Source organism: Akebia trifoliata, chromosome 6 (genome assembly GCF_017979445.1).
Source record: "Akebia trifoliata isolate Shusen 1 chromosome 6, ASM1797944v1, whole genome shotgun sequence".
Taxonomy (NCBI): domain Eukaryota; kingdom Viridiplantae; phylum Streptophyta; class Magnoliopsida; order Ranunculales; family Lardizabalaceae; genus Akebia; species Akebia trifoliata.
The window spans coordinates 26430020-26448811 of NC_141380.1; the positions used below are offsets into that span (position 1 = coordinate 26430020).

Sequence of the window (18792 nt, forward strand, 5' to 3'; positions counted from 1 at the left end):
AGGTAGATTATTTTTCCTTATCTTTTGATATATGAGTATTACACACCCAAAAAAATAGAATTTCAAAATCTTTTTATAGTGTTTACTCATACTTTAATTGAATGTTGACGACTCCTAAACCCATGTAGATGAGCTCAAATCTCCCCAAAGGTTTTGAAGCCCACGTATCCACATCGACTTTCTAGTCGGACATCGGGCACAATTCCAAGATTTCTTTTATCTGTTAAGCTCGATAGATAGGTCGCAAAAGAAACTATCTCCTAGAACTTAGCTTTTGTCCTCTTTCCTCATTGATTGCAAGCAATAGTAGAAAATGTTTTGTAGATCCCACGCTTTACAATAATACTTTTCAAATTCCATAACCAGGTCCCTAACCCATTATCTTTGTTGCATGCCGATCCGAATCTATATTCAGATTCACTTTACGATTACTAAACCTAAAACTAGGTGGTAACTCTCAAAATGGGATATGCACATGGGTCAAGGCATTTTCGAAACACGTGTCTTAATCTTTGGTATGGAAAAAATGCTTCCAACATCTTCCATTTTACAAGACATGTGGTCTCCTAAGGTTTTTAGAAAGACTGTTCTATTTGCACCCATCATTTATGCTCAGTGCACTGGTTTTACCATTTTACTCTATAGATTCAACTCAAAGTGTGCTTTAAGTGGGTGCAAATAACCTAATCCTTTAAAAAATAATGATCTAATTTTTCATGAATATTTGAGATTTTTTTTTCAAGTCAATGATATACCCGTAAACATTAGTACTCTCTTATGGACTAAGGAAAAACGACATCAAGGCCCTCACATTGTCTCATCATGTTGTCATCATCATCATATTCAAGAGGTTGAAGATGTCTGATTTTGGGAAGAAAATCAAATATTTCTTGGTTATTTAAGTCATTTTCAATTAATTGATAAATGAATACCAAGGTCAAAGGGCATTTCACTCATTTGAAGACTAAGAGGTATCTCCTATATTCACTAGAGGATAGGAGGGTTCCTCCAAAACTTTGAAGTAAGGTCACCACTTTGAAGTTTTCTCTGCAAGGACTATCTCATACCATTTCACTTTTGTTTTAATACCATTTGACATTTGACTAATCAAAAGTATTTCATGCATCAATTGGTTTATCTTTTGACAAATGGTTTAGGATGGAAAAATTAAAAAATAAAAGGATGATTTACTAATACCCCCTCCATGTTCAGGTGAATATTTGAGATTCCAATTTTCAAATTGACGGGATACCCCCTTGACCTATGAAATCTTCTTATATACGACTAAGAAAATGTCTGTAATTCCCTCATTCTTAATCTCTAAATTAGAAACCTTTCATTTTTCTTCTCAAAACCAATAGTCTTCAACTTTTACAGCAAATTATGTGTAATCAATTCAACCTCATTTTCAACCTCTCCTACAATAATAAAATAAACTATCCTTTATTTGAAGAATTTCCCAACAATAAATATCTTATTTTTTTCTTCTATTGAGTCAACTTTTGTTACATAGAATGAATTCATATCTTCTTTCATTATCACAATCTAAGAAGAAAAGAATATCAACCTAATTTTTTATCATCCATGTTCCCTCATAATGTTGTTGTCGGAGTTCAAGTATGAAAAATCACCTCCAAAAGCGATTCTTTTTGTTTCCAATTTCTCCATGGTATTGGAGACTTTCCTAAACATTGAGAATGACTTCTTTTGCATTGTTTTCACCAGACCAAACCCAATTAACATTAATTTTCATTCTACTTTTTTTCTACTTTCTACTTTTCTTAGAAATTGGTTGGTGGCTCAGAGAAAGTCAACCAAAGGGTCAACCAAAGGGAAAAAAAAACTTGCAAGAATCCAAACCACAAAATTCTTTTATTATCTTAGATCCACTCCATTTCATTCTTTATCCAAAAACAAGAGCTCTCAAACTACACTCTAAGAAGCCTGACTTTGAAGTGGTTAGCCGGCTTCAAAATTTTGGAGAAACCCTCCATTTTGCATGACACGTGGTCTCCTTATGTTTTCAAAAGAACTGTTCTATTTGCACTCGTCATTTATGCTAAGCACATTCACTGTCCTCTATAAATTTCACCCAAAGTGTGCTTTAAGTGTGTGCAATGAACACAAATGGTGGGTGCAAATATCCTGGTCCTTTAAAAATGATGATAAAATTTTTTGTCAATATTTGAGATTTTTTTTTTTTTTTTTCAAATCAATGATATATCCTTAAACCATGGTATTCTCTTATGGACATATGAAAAATGGCAACCTTTTATTTTTCTTTTCAAAATCAATCATCTTCAACTTCTATGGTAAATTAATTTTAATCAATTCAAACTCATCTTCAATCCATCATTTTATTACGTACATAACATTTTAGTTTGTATAGGTACCTATATACACACAAATGTAAAATAGATGAAAATATGGAAATACAATAAATCATGTAGATGTTTGATAACTTATAAAGTAGAAAGTAGATCTTTGATAACTTAAAAGGTATGAAATACCTTTCAATAGGATACATCCAATGATGTTGGGCTAGTCCAGGAAGCTTCATCTCCATACCTAAATGGATGAGCAAATGCATCATAATATCAAAAAAAGGTTAGTGAAAAAATCTTCTCCAAATAACAAAGTGTAAGCACAATGTTGTATCACATCTTATTCTCGATAGACTTTAAAACATAATTCTCTATAGAAATTATTTAATTCAATCAGTACTGAACTCACATTCTTAGGTAATGACTTCCTCACAGGTATTGGTATAAATTGTTACATTATAACATGTGAGTTATGGCTATTTAGTCTTGATATTATGTATTCTTTGATATTGACACGTCTTGCAATATTTAAAGAGTAACCATCTGGATCCTTCATACTCTTCAACACTTTACAAAACAATTCCTTATCGGTTTTATCTATAGAGAAACAAGTAGTAGGAATATTGTTTGTGCCAGGTAGCACTCGTGGATGAAGAGAATGTCTCACAACCATATTCATTACGTCGAGACGAGCTTTTAAGTTATCCTTCGACTTTCTTTCAATATTCAATAATGTACCAATTACATTATCACATATGTTCTTCTCAATATGCATCACATCTAGACTATGTCTCAATAGATTATGCTTCCAATAAGGCAACTCAAATAATATCCTAAATTACTACCAATATGTTAACCTAACCTAAAAGTAATTTCATCGAGTTGATTCAACACATCAAACCCAAACATTGGAATTGGAGTAGATTTGGACTCTACATTGCCATCAAAGGATTTGTTATCATGTCTAAATTTGTAATCAATTGATAAGAATTGACGATACCCCATGTAGCAGTGTTTTCGACCCTTATACAAATAACGACTACATGTGTTCTTGTGACAATTAGGAAATGCAAGTTTCCCTTTTGTACTCCAACCAGACAAGATGGCATAACCTGGAAAATCACTAATATTCCACATCAATACCATATGTATAAAAAATGTCTCATTCATCGAGGCATCATAAGTATTTAATCAAATTTCCTATAAATCCTTTAGTTTTTCTATTAGGGGTCTTAAGTACATGTCAATGTCATTTCTAGGCCCAAGGGAACCTGGAATAAGTAATGATAGCATCATAGAAGACTATTTTATATACATCCAAAGTGGCAAGTTATATGGAATTAGAACCACAGGCCATGTGCTGTGAGCAATACTCATTGTCCAGAATGGATTAAACTCGTCACTTGGCAATCCATGTGTAAACACCCCATTTTTGCATCTACCTAATTCGATAATTAGTCACTCGATTGCTGTGAATTCCTAATAATGAGCACAAAGAACTTGAAGACTTGTGACTACTGTCCCTGATTCTTTCCGTTTCCAATATTTTCATCTCCCCAACTCGTGACGACTCAATATAGAAATTTATGCACGTATAAAATCACTGCACATTACACTCGATTTAACAAGCACGTACGCTTAGATTTGTTACACAGTTCGATAACTTAGAGACCTTACTACGTTAGGAAAACATGACTTTGAAACTTAGAAATGATCTCTTTGGGACTGAAAGAAACCTCACGCTAAAATTCGTAAAAATTTATAAAAATCATCAAAATCACGAAAATATCTCTCATAAATTTTTGACCTCCAAAAAATCTCGAAAGTACCTCCATTGCACTCAAAATGTGATTTCGAGTCTAACGAGACTCAAGTCGACGAAAACAGAAAATTTTAAGAAAAATCACAAAAATGACCAAAATGCCCCTTAATGTCCAACTTTGACTAGAGACCCTAATTCTTAGGAAAACATGAAAAAAAAAAATCAAACTCAAATAAAAATCAAACTCAAATTAAAAATCAAATAATAAAAATTTAAAATTCTAGTCTAATAAAAATCAAACAGTTAAAATTTAAAATTCAAACACGAATCAAAATCAAAATTAAAAAGAAAATCCAATCGACCAACAAATCAAAATCAAAATTAAAATCCGATCGACCAACAAATCAAAATCAAAATAAAATTCAATCTACAACAAATTGAAATTAAAATCAAATTCCAACTGACCAATTAAATTGAAAGTGAAACTTAATCATAAATTCAAATCAATTGACAAAACAAAATATAAATCAAATAGCCGATTAAAACTCAAATTAAAAATTAAAATCAAATAAAAAATTTAAACCAATAAAATTCAAAACAAAATTAATCAATCAATAAAAACTCAAAAAATAAAAAAAATTTAATCGAAGTTAGAATCGACCAATCACAACTCATTAACAAGAGACTATTGTGGTATGAGTCACTACGTGAAAAACCCAAAATTTGAACAAAATATTTGTTGGGCCTGGCCGACGAATTTTATAACTTGAAATACCACGGCCTTTCGACCACGTTTCTCTCTCTCATAGGCTCGCTCGCTCGTAGTCTCTCCCACGATCACTCTCTCACTGTATCTTTCTCATTCTCTCTCCCTCGATCTCTCTCTTGAACGACATCTCTTTTTCTATAAATCTCTCTCTTTCTCTCTGTCTCACTGTCTCTCTCGATCGACCTCTCCATCTCTCACAGTTTCTTTCTCGATCGATCCCTCGATGTCTCTGTATGTCTGTCTCTCTCTCTCTCTCGATCTACCTCCCTCGATAGATCTCATCTCCCACTTTATTTGATCGATCGATCTCGATTTAGATCTGATCCTCGTTTTTGATTGATAAGTCATCAAGAGGTATGTATTTGATTGATAAGTCCAATTCTGTTCATCTGTGGAGAGATCACAGAGATGTATTTGAGGTATCTTCGATTTTGTAAAGTTTTGATGAAATTGATTTGTGATTGATGCAGTTTTTAGTAATTAGAGTTTGAGATTTGATTCGAAAGATGCTGACGAAATTCGAAACAAAGAGTAATCGGGTGAATGGTTTGAGTTTCCATCGTAAGAGGCCATGGATCCTTGCGAGTCTTCACAATGGTGTGATCCAGTTATAGGATTATAGGATGGGCACTCTTATTGATAGATTTGATGAGCATGATGGACCTGTTTGTGGCGTTCATTTTCACAAATCTCAGCTTTTGTTCGTCTCCGGAGGTAATTTTAATTCTAATTTTATATTTCATTTTGTAGTTCATCAATTTCAATTTCTCGTTAGGGTTAACTGTTACCATATCAATTGAGATCATCTTTGTTTCTATCTATAAAATATTGGGGTAGTATAATTCTGTAGATCAGTTTTTGAATTTATACTCCTTTTTAGAAATTTAGGGACAATTGTGAATTGTGAATTTGTGATTGAGTTTCTATAACCAGATCAGTACTAGATAGTAGTAGTTCTCTAATATTTTGTTTAGATGGGAGTAGATCTATACGAATAAGTGTATTTATTAGTAATCTAATCAGCAACAACAATTATCTAATCTAAAATCACTCAATACTATTTAAGTAATATCTAGAAGAATATGAAGAGTTTCAATGATCCTAGCTTTACGAAATTGGTTGTGCTCTTTTGGTTTTTTATCTTGTGACACCTCCAACACCTATTTCCTTGTTTTTTGTGAAATTATCTCATCCTTGCTTGAACATTCTGATAATATCTCACATCTGATTTAGAATTTGAACACATCGTCTACTTCTCTTTGGAGTTATTGTTGATTGAGAAAATGAGCTCGAACAACAACACCAAACAATACCAACTATGGCTTTCACACTGAATAAAAAGAAGCAGAGAGAGAGAGAACGAGAGAGCAACACTTTTTTTTCTCAATTTTCTACTAAAGGCTGAGAAAGTCTGGAAGAAAAACACTAGCAAATGAACACTCCACAACAGAACTCTAATCAATTTCATCAAGAACACCATTGCCTTTAACATCAAATTTCAGTGGGCCCACCCTACTTCTTTTGTTTTGAATCAAACCTCATAGTTTATGCTTTTGAAAGAAATCAGGAATTCCTTGGTTCTAATGGAAGATAACCAAGTCTTTTTAACTTTTAAAAGCCTATTAAAAAGCTATATTGCAAGTGGGTGTAAAAGTTGAGGATACATATGCCTATGGGATTCATGCCTGGGTTTAAGTTTTTTTTTCTCTCTTTCACACGTTATCTTTTTCTTTTCTAAAATTAATCATGTCAATTAAAGAGCATCTTTTGTCAAAAAAAAAAAAAAAAACAAAAACAAAAATGGTTTCAATGGTATGAGAAGACTATGGAATTGGTTTTCTTTGTAAGCAAGTTTTTGAATGTTGGATGTTTGTCTCTGCCTTTTATGGATCATACAAGTATTTTTTGCAGTCTTGGACTAAGCTACTTGACAGCTACAATAGGGCTGAATTTGAACAGTAATTTGTGTTCTTCTGGGAGTAGTACACTATGAAAAAAAATATTTATTTTAGTCACAATTCCAATATTCTAGTGGAATAATTTTTAATAACTTTGTGGGACTGTGCGCTTTGATTTGGGATTCACATTGGTGTCTGGGGTCAACTAGGGGTACGTATTGGGTAATGGTCATATTTCATTAAGATATTTTTGATGATCTATAATGCCTCACACAGGTCTGTGACCACCATCAATTGTAAGAATGTACATATTTTCCTGGACAATACATTTACTATGTCACATAATTTGTATATCAAGGAATCATTGTTTACATATTAAGAAGGCATTAGAAACCACTATGGACCTACAAGGCACCTTGTCTTCCGACACAGCTAGTGGAAAACTCACTACAATGGCATATATATCTCTTGTTGATTTAGACAAACATACAACTTCTTCATGCATACTTAGAAGGCATGCCCCCCACCCCGCCATTTCTCAATCAGACCTACACCAGTGGTTTTAGCTAGAATCCACATTCTTCAAAGTTGTTAGGTTCTCATTAGCAGTCGGTGACCTTTTCTTCTTTTATTATTTCACATAGCTTTCCGTAGGCCGTAGCACGTCCATTCTTCATCTTTTAGGTGCCCAAGGTGATGATGTATGTCGGGTAAAACTTGGGAAATTTGACCCGTCTAGGATGCCCATTAATTGTGTTGAGTTCAACGTATCTTGAGTACAAGCTGGGCTGGTCAAGTAAATACTTTTATTTTTAACTTCTTGAAGAAAGACATTTAGGAAGAAGTATAACCCAAAATCAAATCATAAAGTCCATGAAATTAAGAGCACACCATATAACTTGAGAGTGCCTACATATGTTAGCAGATAAGATGAGAATTCAAGTACAATCCTGGATTTCACCCTAGATGACAGCTAGAACCTTTATAAGATTTCCCAAACCCAAAAAAAATCCTTATTTTCATGTTCTTGTAACCTAAAATGATCAATTACAATAATATACAAAAAATTCTTCAAAAAGAAGGACATTGTCCTTATATCATCTATGTCAATATGTCATCTCCATCTTATGCTGCAGGTTTGATTTTTTTAATTATTGGAAAGCAACTTAGGGTATTTCTTTATGAATCAATCCTGACTTATTAGTATAAGTTTAAAGTGACACAAAAATGATGCAACAAAGAAAATGACCACACACAAGACTCAAAATTTAAATGGCTCTCTGCAGCATGCTTACTCCACAGAGGAGATGATTTGGATCAAATCACTATATTCTTAAGCAAATTACAGCCATAGACACTACGTCATATTGCGCCAAAAACGACTGTCCAGGACAGTCGTTTTTCAAAAAAACGACTGCCGCTACAGTCGCAAATGGGGTCGTTTTGAAAGGAGTGGTTTTTTAATTGCGACTGTCCAAAACAGTCGGAAAAAACGACTGTCTTAGACAGTCGGAAAAAAACGACTGTCTTTGGCAGTCGGGAAAAACGACACTTAACAGTCGGGAAATACGACACTTAACAGTCGGGAAAAACGACTGTTTTTTACAGTCGGAAAAAACGACTGTTTTTGACAGTCGGGAAAAACGACAGTCGTTTATTTACAAATTCATCTCACTGACTATTGTTTTTTTTATTATTTATAAATTAAAAAAATAAAATAAAATCAATATCTAAAAAGTGCAAATTGAAGACCAATGTAATAATATTTTTATTAAAAAGAATGCGTGAGATCCAATTGAAGACCCAACAATGTCACAACAAATTAATGGCACATTGAATTTCTCTACTGTTGTTGTTATAGTTTGAACTCTCTTTGCTGATCTGACAATTCTCTGGCTGCTCTTTCATAACTGTATTTTGATGACCCAGCAATCCTCCTCCAACTTCTTTGACACCGCATCCAAACATCATACCCACATCTTGGTCAAAGTCCATGAAAATTGAATCAGACTTCTCGGCAGATGATGAGGACTCAACACTTGTCGATGTAAAAGGCTGTGAAGATACCACGGACACTGAAACAAAAAGATCCATAAAATATTACAAATAACAAGTAATAAATCAAGAAAACTTGGGATTATGCCAAAGAACATATCCGTGAATGTTCTGGAACGGGAGAGCATTTTGAACTTGTCCATGTCAACGTTAAGACTGCAGTCAACAGGTAATCTGGTAAGACTTTGATCAATAAACAAACTTGCAGAACTCTGAAGCTGATCTCTTCATAATAATAAATAAAAGTAAACAATCAACTTAGCAGATTGAAATTAAGTATAGGAATGGTTGTTTATGACGACTTAGTAAAACTTGGGATTATGCCAAAGAACATATCCGTGAATGTTACACCAAGAAAATTCTGCAAAGTCTAGCCTTCAAAAACCAACAGCTCTTAGCCAGAAAAAATTTCTTCGATGCATGAAAAACTCGAGCTCCTGAATCAGAATAGTGAAGTCAATTATGCCATATTGAATTAAAAGTTCGACAGACTCAGGAACATTAGACAAACTAAGACTCTGGTATGTCTATTTATGATGCTCACATAACTCACAAGTTACATAATTGACCATAATTATGATAAGAGAATTGTTTGGCTGAAATTCTTTCATCAAAAAGCATAAAAAAATAAAAAAAATTAGAAACAAATGATGCTTTATGAACCATAACCTATGCTATATTAACTAAGACATCATATATAGCTTGTAGATTTTGAGACAACAGAAACAGCAATTTCAAGCAAGAAAAAAAAAGTTTTTCTGAAGATCTAGTTGTTCAGTAGTAGAAGAAGAAACCTTGACATCATTTGGAAGTGATCAACATTGCTCAAATTCTCATTCGAAAGGTGGACAGGTCTCTGAGCTGGAAGGACAGACCATGGGTTTGATGGGAGGCAATTCATCAGGAAAGTATCTTCTTCTGATCAACTGGCAAAAAGGGGGTCCTACTAATGTTAGACTACAACACGCATTTTTTTTTCTTTATTAAGTATCAACAGCAGTGGAAACACTGACCAGACGGAAGAACTTTATCACGGCTTCTTTGTCAAATCTTGATTCTTTGGCAGCCTGTGGATGTTAAACAGAAACAAAAATTTATATGAGCTGTCAACTGAACAAAGTATAAAGAGAAAAATAATTTCTCAACTATTTTTTCAAGAAAAATAGAAAATGTTAAAAATCAGAAAATTTTGTATGTTTTTGCCCCCCAAGGGTTGTAAAACTTCACTAATAATCAATGAATCAATAATCCCAACTCAGCTCTAGATTTGACCAAATTTCCATTTTTTTTTTTTTTTTTGCTAATAGCTGTGCTGATTTTTTTTTTTCTAATCACCAGAGGACAAGTTCTTTTTTCTTTCTTTCCCCCCTTTTCTATTTAGTTCATCCATGCACAACAAGACACTTCTAGGCATTTGCTATACATATGGTAGCTAGTGTTTCTTAACAATTTTCTAAAATAAATTAACATTAAGTTTGTGGATCATGCACTCAGAGTAACTTGGGTAGCTATCCAACTGACTGTGCCACAAATTACTAGCTTACCACCTAGAATATCTGTTGTACCACAAGTTAATATTTGTACAATCATGCCATCGAATTAAAATTTCTGGAGGTTGTCATGCCGGATACCTTTGGACACCTTGACACTTAGCAACCGTGCCACATGTCAAGGCATCGATCCATTAATATTCGACTCTTTGAAATAAAAGACGAGCGAGAAAACGGTATCTCTTCTTGACATGTGGTCGAGAGCCCTTGGGCTAATATTTTCCCTACGGAGAGGAGTGAGGTGGTGGAACAGGTGAAAGTGATGTTAGAATATATGTGTAATTAGTAAAAACTTTTATTCCCACTTTCACAAGTGAAAGTGAAACCCCTCACTTGTTATTTCAACTTTCAAAGTGTGCAGCAATGGCCCATCAAAATAAAATGAACCAAGAAAAATCTTTTTTCAACTAAAGTGAATGCAGTTTGCATGCTCAAAGATACACATCTTACTACAAGAAGGCCTCCAGTGCTTGGAAAGCTCTTGGTAAGTGGAAGTTCTTCACTAGATGGAAGCAATCCTTTCTTCTCAACCCACTGGCGAGCAGCACCAACAAGATTGCCATTACTTCCTCTTGGCCCCTCCTTTGTGCCAATATCTGCTTTGTTACCAATAACAATATATGGCACAGGAAGGCCACCAGGGCCACCAGATCCCAGAGGAGCTGAGAATGTTCCAGTTGCTGCAACTTCTGATGCCCATCTTTGCAAGCTTGTTTTTGTCCTCCTTTGGGATAGATTGTAAACAAATATAACACCTGAGCAAGAATTCCAAGCAAAAGGAAATCATTTTTTTTTACTAATTTCCCTGCAGAAACAAGTATCAATGCCCCTAATTAAATCATTTACAAAAAATCACCAAAGGTATAGCACACATCTTGGGGTGGTGTTAGCAAAAGTTGGTATAGCAATAGAAGCTCTCTTATTTTTCATGTCAGATATGCATCTGTGTCAATACATCCCAACATATGTCCTGATATGTAAGGCAGTGTCAACATCATTAGTTTGAAGCATAGCTACAAAAAGAAAAGACATCCTTCTATAAAAAGGCTAGTTAGTTCCACTCCACTTTCCACATTCAATGAAGTAGTTAAACACGAATCTAGTTGTTTGATTACTTTTCAGTGAAATTAGCTAAACGATTACATTATTATACATGTTTACAGACATGTTATCATTTTAGGCTTCTTGAAGACACTGTGTTAATTTGAATACAGATTCATGTGTCTGTCACCGTCACATAGAATGCCACAAACCATCTTCAAAAATTTGCTTTTCTTTCTTGGCAATGTTTAATTGCATATCAAGCCTAGATAAGAACTAAACACGGATAAAACGATGGATCCATTCCTCACCATTGACTTGAGAATAGAAAAGTGACCGAAATTCTTTGTATCGCTCATGTCCTGACACATCCCAAAGTTTAACAAAGAAATCCCCTTTAGAATCACCTGTAATGCAATTAGAAGAGCTACCAGAACTTTCATAAGTGATGTGCTGGATAAGAGAAACATGAAAAAATTAGTGATGAGTTCCAAGCTCCATCCAAAGCTCCAAAATGCCTAAAAGAAAAAAAAAATGAAAAATGGCCAGATTAACTGCAAGCTCTAGATTGTTCAACTGTTGCAGACATCAGATGGCATTCCTTAGTACAAACTTTAATTTACTGTAATGGCATGAAAAAGGGAAGCTTGCATAGACATACTTGGCCACTGACAAAAGGCACAATTGTTGCCTCATTTACAGTGGCAAGTAAAACCTGTCCTCGCCTATTAACAGCATAAAAGCCCCCTACTGATGAAGCTTCTGCTGTCAAAAATGTAGGATCTGGGATTATCCATAAATCATCACTAATATTAAGTTGCCTCTGCCATCAATCATCACTACATACTTTCTTCATTGGATTACACGTGGCATTTCTAAGGAGTTTTCCAAATTTTGGTGAAAATATAGGTGCGAAAAATAAATTCAAGAAACCACGTGGGATTCTTAGTCAGCGCATGATTAAAAAAAAAATATATATTTAAAACATCAAAGGTAAGACATTAACATGTGGGATGAGCAGATTACCACACACACTTGGGCTCCAAAATGTGTGCTTTATTAACTTGTGAAATAGACTGTAAATGCAATACCACAAATATCAGCTTAAAGCTGCCAGAACCATGAGAATTGTAATACTTAGAACTGAAATTGGTCACCCTGACCTCTGAGACAGCTTGAAGATCCTTGAGACACAATGCATTGCTGGGATCTACATTGACATACTCTTCTCCACAATTGTTCCTTGTCGACTAGAAACAGCAATGTAAACAATAATTTTTCTTATAAGTGTATTTGTGTTCACTAGCAACCTTGATAATATATTGTTAGATAAGAGTATAAGAAATTGATTTACCTCATAAAGTTCATCAGAGAGAAGCGCCATACCATGAACATATGAGATTAATGAGTTTTGATCGAACTTAATTAGTATCTGTTGAAGGGTTGCCAAGCAAATATCCCTGCACCAATTTTGGACACAATGATTTAGCTATTAATCATAAGGTAGAGAACCTTATCTCCTCTTCTCCTTCCAGTTTGTCTATGCAACACATGAAAACAGCTCAAATACTAAAGCTAACGCTTACTTCCTCACCTACATGATTCAAACACGGCACACGTTTCAGAGGCTTGGTCACATTGATCAATTGATCCATGTCTTGGATTAGCAAGCTTAAAAAAATACCCTGATCAAATGTCCTAACAAGTAACAATCTAGCTATATTGATAATAGATTGCCTTGATGAAGTTAAAATCTGTTTTAATGTGTGCAACATCTAACATGGATAGGTGGAATTATGAAATTTGAGATTTAGAAGTAAACTGTCAACCTCCTCTGTTACCAAATATTATTTCTAAGAATGGCATACCTTAAGGTTGATGATTGGTTTATATTTCCTAAATGTGAAAAAGACCACAGACTGTCTTCTTATAATCATGTCGAGATTCACGACTTGTAAATATCTTGGCCCTGATTGAAGAAAGTAATATACGATCAGAAATGTTTGAAGAGCACTGGGAACAAGAAACAACATTTATAATTTTAAATGTAAAACAAATAATTTTACCTCCTCCTTGGGACCATCCTTTTCCCTCCTCCTTTATCCGGGCTTGGGACCGGCAATGTAAAACATATAATTTTACATTGGCGGAGTTAAAAAGGGGTTAATTAACAACAATAAAAATAGTTATAAAAGAAATCGTAAAACATACGTAAGTAAAAAGTCTATGTAGTGAAATTAAATGTACCAAAAACTAAATGTACCAAAAATTAAAGTCTAACTCTCGACCTGACATTAGATCTCTTTCTGCATCTGCATTTGTATCAACACAACATTTAAGTATATCTTTTTAATAAGGAATAATGTAACTGCATATACGAAATTAAATTACCTTTTTTCCATTTCTTCATCAATAAAATTGTGTCCTGAATTTGGGCCATTCAGTGACATCTCCGATTGTCAAATCTTCAAAAGTTCCTTACAATTAAAAGAGGTATAAACTTTGGATTGAGCTCGATTTTATATAAATACTTTATGGTGGCAATAGAAGTCTATTGTACAGAAACAAAAGAAAAGAAAAGAAAAAAAAACATAGAAACAAACACATAGAACCCAAGGATTTATGTGGTTTGGTAAATGGTAATTACCTACAAGAAGAGCTTACAATCTACTATCAACAATGATAAGTTGTAAGATCTGAAATCTCTCAGCTACCAAAAAAAACTGACAGAGCAATCAAAATGATAATTGTGTTTGGTAACACTTCTAAAGTCTGGAAACTAAATATCTGACTTCAGAAGTTTTATCCAGCAACACACAGTAAAACTCTCACCCTCTTTCTTGATTTAGCCTCTTGAAGTCCAACTTAGGAATATTAGGTACCTCACAATAACATCGTTAATGAAGAAAATGAATAAAACCATTCTATAAAGAATGATTTGATTCAGCACTGCAACACTCACATGTCCTCTCTGATCAATATTTGGCACACCAACACACAAACACCACAAATTGATCTAAAATAAAGTTTCCATTCCCAAACAGAACTCAAATTGATGAATATGAAAGATAATCAGATCTAAAATTGAGCTTAAAGAAGGGTAAGAAAGGCAAGAACTCATGTTCAAAACTGAAATTAAAGAGATATAACAGCTAGATTAGGATATAAAACTCCATAACCAAACCCTAAAACATGCTTTAACATTGAAGAAAACATTTGAAACCCTAAATTAATTAAGGAAAATCAGAGATTCAATAAAAAACTTTGACATACCTGAAGATTCGATCACAAGCCAAGCAAATGGAGGGAGATCGAACAAATCACTAAAACCTTCGATCAAACTCCGATCGATTCTACCCTAAATCACTAAAACCTTCGATCAAAATCACAGATTCTGTAGTGAGAGATCGAGCGCAGGTCTTTCGATCAAGCTCCGATCGATTTACCTTCTAGATCGGAACTTAGAAGAAGATGACTTCAAACTTATTGAAATCGGTATAGCGTCGAGTAAGAAAGAGATAGATTCGAGAGAGAGAGAGAGAGAGAGAGAGAGAGAGAGAGAGACAGAGACAGAGACAGAGTCACAGACAGATTCGAGAGAGATTGAGAAGAACGACGGATTCGACAGAGAGCGAGAGTGAGAGTGAGATAAGAGCAGAGAGAGAGAGAGAACCGAGCGTGAGAGAAATCTGAAATTAAAAAAAAAAACAAAAAATGTTTGTTAGAGTGGCTATTGGCACCCCAAATTTTACTTATTTCGTTGAACGACGCTTAAACGACGGTTAACATCTGTCGCAATTAACGACTGCCTTTAGCAGTCGTTTTTAGCGCAAATGGGACGTCGCCAAATCCGCAATATGACGTAGTGAGAGATCTTTAATCGCAACCGAATACACAAGTGCAAGTCTTTTTCCCAATTAAAACCCCCACACCATCTAAACTAAGAGACACAATCTGAATAGTTCCCACATTAATTAACCTACAGAATATGAGACACCTATCACAACAATTAGGTGAATCTTGTATGCACCAAGACCTTCCTTAACCGTAGATTTTGAAACATGTCTTGATGATTGATCCGTATAATAAGAGGGGCCTATGCCATCACCTTCACTCATTGTTTTTTTTATGAGCTTTTCTTTTTAAAATAAATATAAATGAAGAGTTTAGTGTTTGATTGTTGGCAAAATACATTCTTTTTATTTTTTATTTTTTTTATTTTTTATGTGATGCAGTGATACATCAATTATATGTATATGTTCGATCCTTGCTATATGAAATTGGGAGTGATGGGCTCATCTGATAAGTCTCTTGAGAATATACTAACATCTATTTATTGTGTTAAATACATGATGTTGATACTGATAAAAGAGACAACTTCATAAAAAGGGCTTTCTTTTGACAGTTATCAATTCTGTTATGTATACAAAGGAACGTAGGAGGTTGAGGAGACCTCAAAAGGATTAAACAGAGGTACGGTCACAAACAAAGGAACAAGTAACAAAGCTCTCTAGAAATAGCTAAATTATATATAGAGGCCCAACTAAACAAATCCTCATCTAGAGACAAAATCTTCCAAACCCATAAATATGTCTTGATAATAATAAAGGATTTTTCTTGACATCTCATTTTGATGCAATGTTTCAGTCTAGAGAAAAACTGAAATGGTCTCAACCAAACATTCCTAGACTATCTAAAACATTCAATGTTTAGTTCGATCTCGACTGAAATCAGAAAATTCTGCTGAAAACCCCTCATAGTTCTTTCCAACTAAATACCTAACATATTGGTATTCATCTCATTATTGTTAGAATTTAGAATGGTTAGATATCCAAATTAGTTGGACAAGTGGATAGTGTTGGTGTGATACCAGAGAAAAAGAAATTGTATAATATATATAAATAAATAAATAAGGTAAGAGAATTCTTGAAATTGAGGAGCAAATTCGTGGGTATACATCCATTGGTACTTCCGGTGTGTAGAACTAGTAAAAAATGTAAGGGTAAAATAGTAAATTATTTTATTATTATTATTATTATTTTCTTAAAAGTCACTTAAATGGGTGCATTGAACCATTTTGGTGTGTGAATATATATATATATATATATCATTAGGGAGGTCCATTGGGAGTCAAAATTTGTTTGATATGGGTTAAATGTTTTGGATTGAATTGATTTTTTGCGGGGATCTATGATGTCCCCAAATAAATCAGCACATTCTGAAATTTCTAATCTTATCAAAAGTGATTTAAATGTTGAAGAATTTTGAGATCTACGGGCTCAAGATCAAGGCCTTAGTTCTAAATAAAAAAACCTATTTTACAATCACTAATAACACAGCCCTCCTTTGTTAGATTCTCCAAACACAGCCACAAGTTATTTTACTTATTTTACTTGTTTTGTTAACAGTGCAGTCTGCCTATTTGAGCAGCAATCATCAGATGCAACTGTCACCTCAGATAATGAAGACTCGACAAGGGCCTTTTACAGCTGTTGTTTTGTTACCGTTAGATCAAAGGTTGGTCTGTGTCATTGCAGATCAGCAGTTTCTTTTTTGTGGATATAAAGTTTTTGGGTGAGGAGGAAAAGGTATTGTTCTGTAAAATTCATTCCTATGTTTGTACTGCTGAAATTAATATGATACTAGGTAGGATTTTTGAACTTGGAGATCGTTTTGATGGACCCTGAAATTGTTATTCTGATCCTTCTATGTGCAGGATGGATGTGTTTGAGCATTCGTGACCTAAGTATTTCCTAGGTGCGTGTGTATGACCTTGCATTCATGTCATGTTCCTATGTGTTGGCTGGGCATACTGAAATTGTACTATGCCTAGACACATGCATTTCAAGTTCTGGAAGAACACTTCTTGTAACTGGAAGCAAGGACAATAGTGTGAGTCTCTCTCTTTCGTCTGCTCTCGCAAGGCATTTATAGATTTGTGTATTTAATCATTTCCAATTGCTTTTTGAGTGTTTTCAATTACATATGCCACATGGTACAACTAAAAAAAGCACTTATACGGGTTGATTACTGTTGGTAATTGTGATTGGAGAAAACATGATCAAGATATATTTTCTTATTCTTATTCTTATTCTTATGTTTATCTTTCAAACAGCTTTTGTGTTTCTAGAGTGGTGACCATATAGGTGAAACTTGTTCCCTTTTTTAATTGATTTCTCATGTTTATTATCTTCTATGGATTACAGGTGAGATTATGGGAACATGAAAGTAGGTGCTGTATTAGAGTTGGTACTGGTCATATGGGAGCCGTTGGAACTGTTGCATTTCAAAGAAACGGAAGAATTTCATCGTTAGTGGTAGTAGGTAAGCACTGGGGGACAAACTATGTCTTTCTTGAATGGTTTTTGCTTGCATTTATGTGTTTGAATCTTAGTTGGGGTTTTCATTTCAGATCTTGTAGTTCAATTGATGGGTTGGACTTGGAGCTGTGCATCGGTTTTAATTGCATTTTTTTTTTTTTGCAGGATTGTTCATAGAGATATCAAGGCAAGCAACATCCTTCTTGACGAAAAATTCCAATCGAAGATGGGGATTTTGGGCTAACTAGGTTCTTCCTTGAAGACAAAGCATATCTCAACACCACATTTGCTGGAACTTTGTGAGTTGTTTGCTTATTATACAAAATTATAAGTATTAGATTATAAAACACAATTATGTAATCCACTTGTATGAAAGACTGTAAAAGATTAATCATGGAGTGTTGTTTGTGTCTCTTATAGAGGTTATACGGCCCTAAATACGTCATTAGAAGAGAATTATCTGAGAAGGCTGACATTTACAGCTTCAGGGTTCTAGTGCTCGAGATCATTAGTTGTAGGAAAAACACAGATCTTTCTGTACCATCAGAAATGCAATATCTTCCCGAATATGTAAGCCTTATAAGCTTTTTCGGGTTCTTATGTTCTTTAATTCTAGTTCTTTTTCTTTCATTATACTTCAATCTCAATTTGCCAATTTTCTCTTCTTGTATATAGGCATGGAAGCTTTACGAGAAATCTAGAGTACTTGAATTGGTGGATCCAAAACTACATGAAGACAGGTTTGTAGAAAAGGATGTCTTACAAGCAATTCAAGTGACATTCTTATGCTTCCAAACTTACCCAAACATGCGGCCACCAATGTCGGAGGTCGTTGCTATGTTAATTTGTTTTTCTATTACTTTGGGTTGATATCTCGATGTACCAAACCTTTTCCGTGTAAGTACGAGAGCGCTATTAGGATTTTTTAGAAAACAGTAGCAATGGAGGGGAAATCCGAACCTTGAGGAAAATAAGAAGACACGATAGAGCGGAGAGAGCTAGAAGGGATCAAAAACATCACGACCATTTGCTTCTAATTGTATTTTATTTCTAAGCAATTATGTGATGTAATT

General features: G+C 34.2%; 1 protein-coding gene and 2 long non-coding RNA genes across 11 annotated transcripts; 2 read left to right on the top strand and 1 right to left on the bottom strand.

Moving 5' to 3' along the window:
• The first annotated feature begins 4929 nt into the window (after positions 1–4929).
• LOC147400550 (uncharacterized) lies at positions 4930–18503 on the top strand. Of its 3 annotated transcripts, none has more exons than XR_015179404.1 (3): positions 4930–5209; positions 5326–5569; positions 15635–15783. It is a non-coding gene; the product is annotated as an uncharacterized LOC147400550 (long non-coding RNA). The 3 variants fall into 3 exon arrangements; XR_015179403.1 differs by lacking the exon at positions 15635–15783 and adding an exon at positions 18395–18503 and having other exon boundaries at positions 4931–5209; XR_015179405.1 differs by lacking the exon at positions 15635–15783 and adding an exon at positions 15805–15880 and having other exon boundaries at positions 4931–5209.
• On the bottom strand, positions 8498–13261 carry LOC147400551 (small GTPase LIP1-like). 7 transcript variants are annotated; one of them, XM_086446236.1, is made up of 9 exons: positions 12998–13261; positions 12754–12859; positions 12563–12649; positions 12426–12475; positions 11711–11826; positions 10809–11113; positions 9822–9875; positions 9603–9734; positions 8498–8964 (listed from the first exon to the last, which is right to left on the bottom strand). In XM_086446236.1, coding segments are annotated over exons 1-8 (813 nt in total). In that variant the 5' UTR covers positions 13000–13261; the 3' UTR covers positions 8498–8964; positions 9603–9641. The 7 variants fall into 7 exon arrangements, 4 of the variants coding, with proteins under 4 accessions (XP_086302362.1, XP_086302363.1, XP_086302365.1 ...); XM_086446237.1 differs by having other exon boundaries at positions 8498–9245; XR_015179400.1 differs by lacking the exon at positions 9603–9734 and having other exon boundaries at positions 8498–9318; positions 9736–9875.
• On the top strand, positions 16897–17694 carry LOC147400552 (uncharacterized). The gene is made up of 3 exons (XR_015179406.1): positions 16897–16987; positions 17116–17291; positions 17606–17694. It is a non-coding gene; the product is annotated as an uncharacterized LOC147400552 (long non-coding RNA).
• Positions 18504–18792: the final 289 nt, after the last annotated feature.

Excerpts from the sequence above, each read along its gene's own strand:
- LOC147400551 (XM_086446236.1), bottom strand. Across the intron at positions 12,650-12,753 it reads TCTCTGATGAACTTTATGAG|TCGACAAGGAACAATTGTGG; the intron begins GTAAATCAATTT and ends TGCTGTTTCTAG. Across the intron at positions 9,735-9,821 it reads TGATAAAGTTCTTCCGTCTG|TTGATCAGAAGAAGATACTT; the intron begins GTCAGTGTTTCC and ends CCTTTTTGCCAG.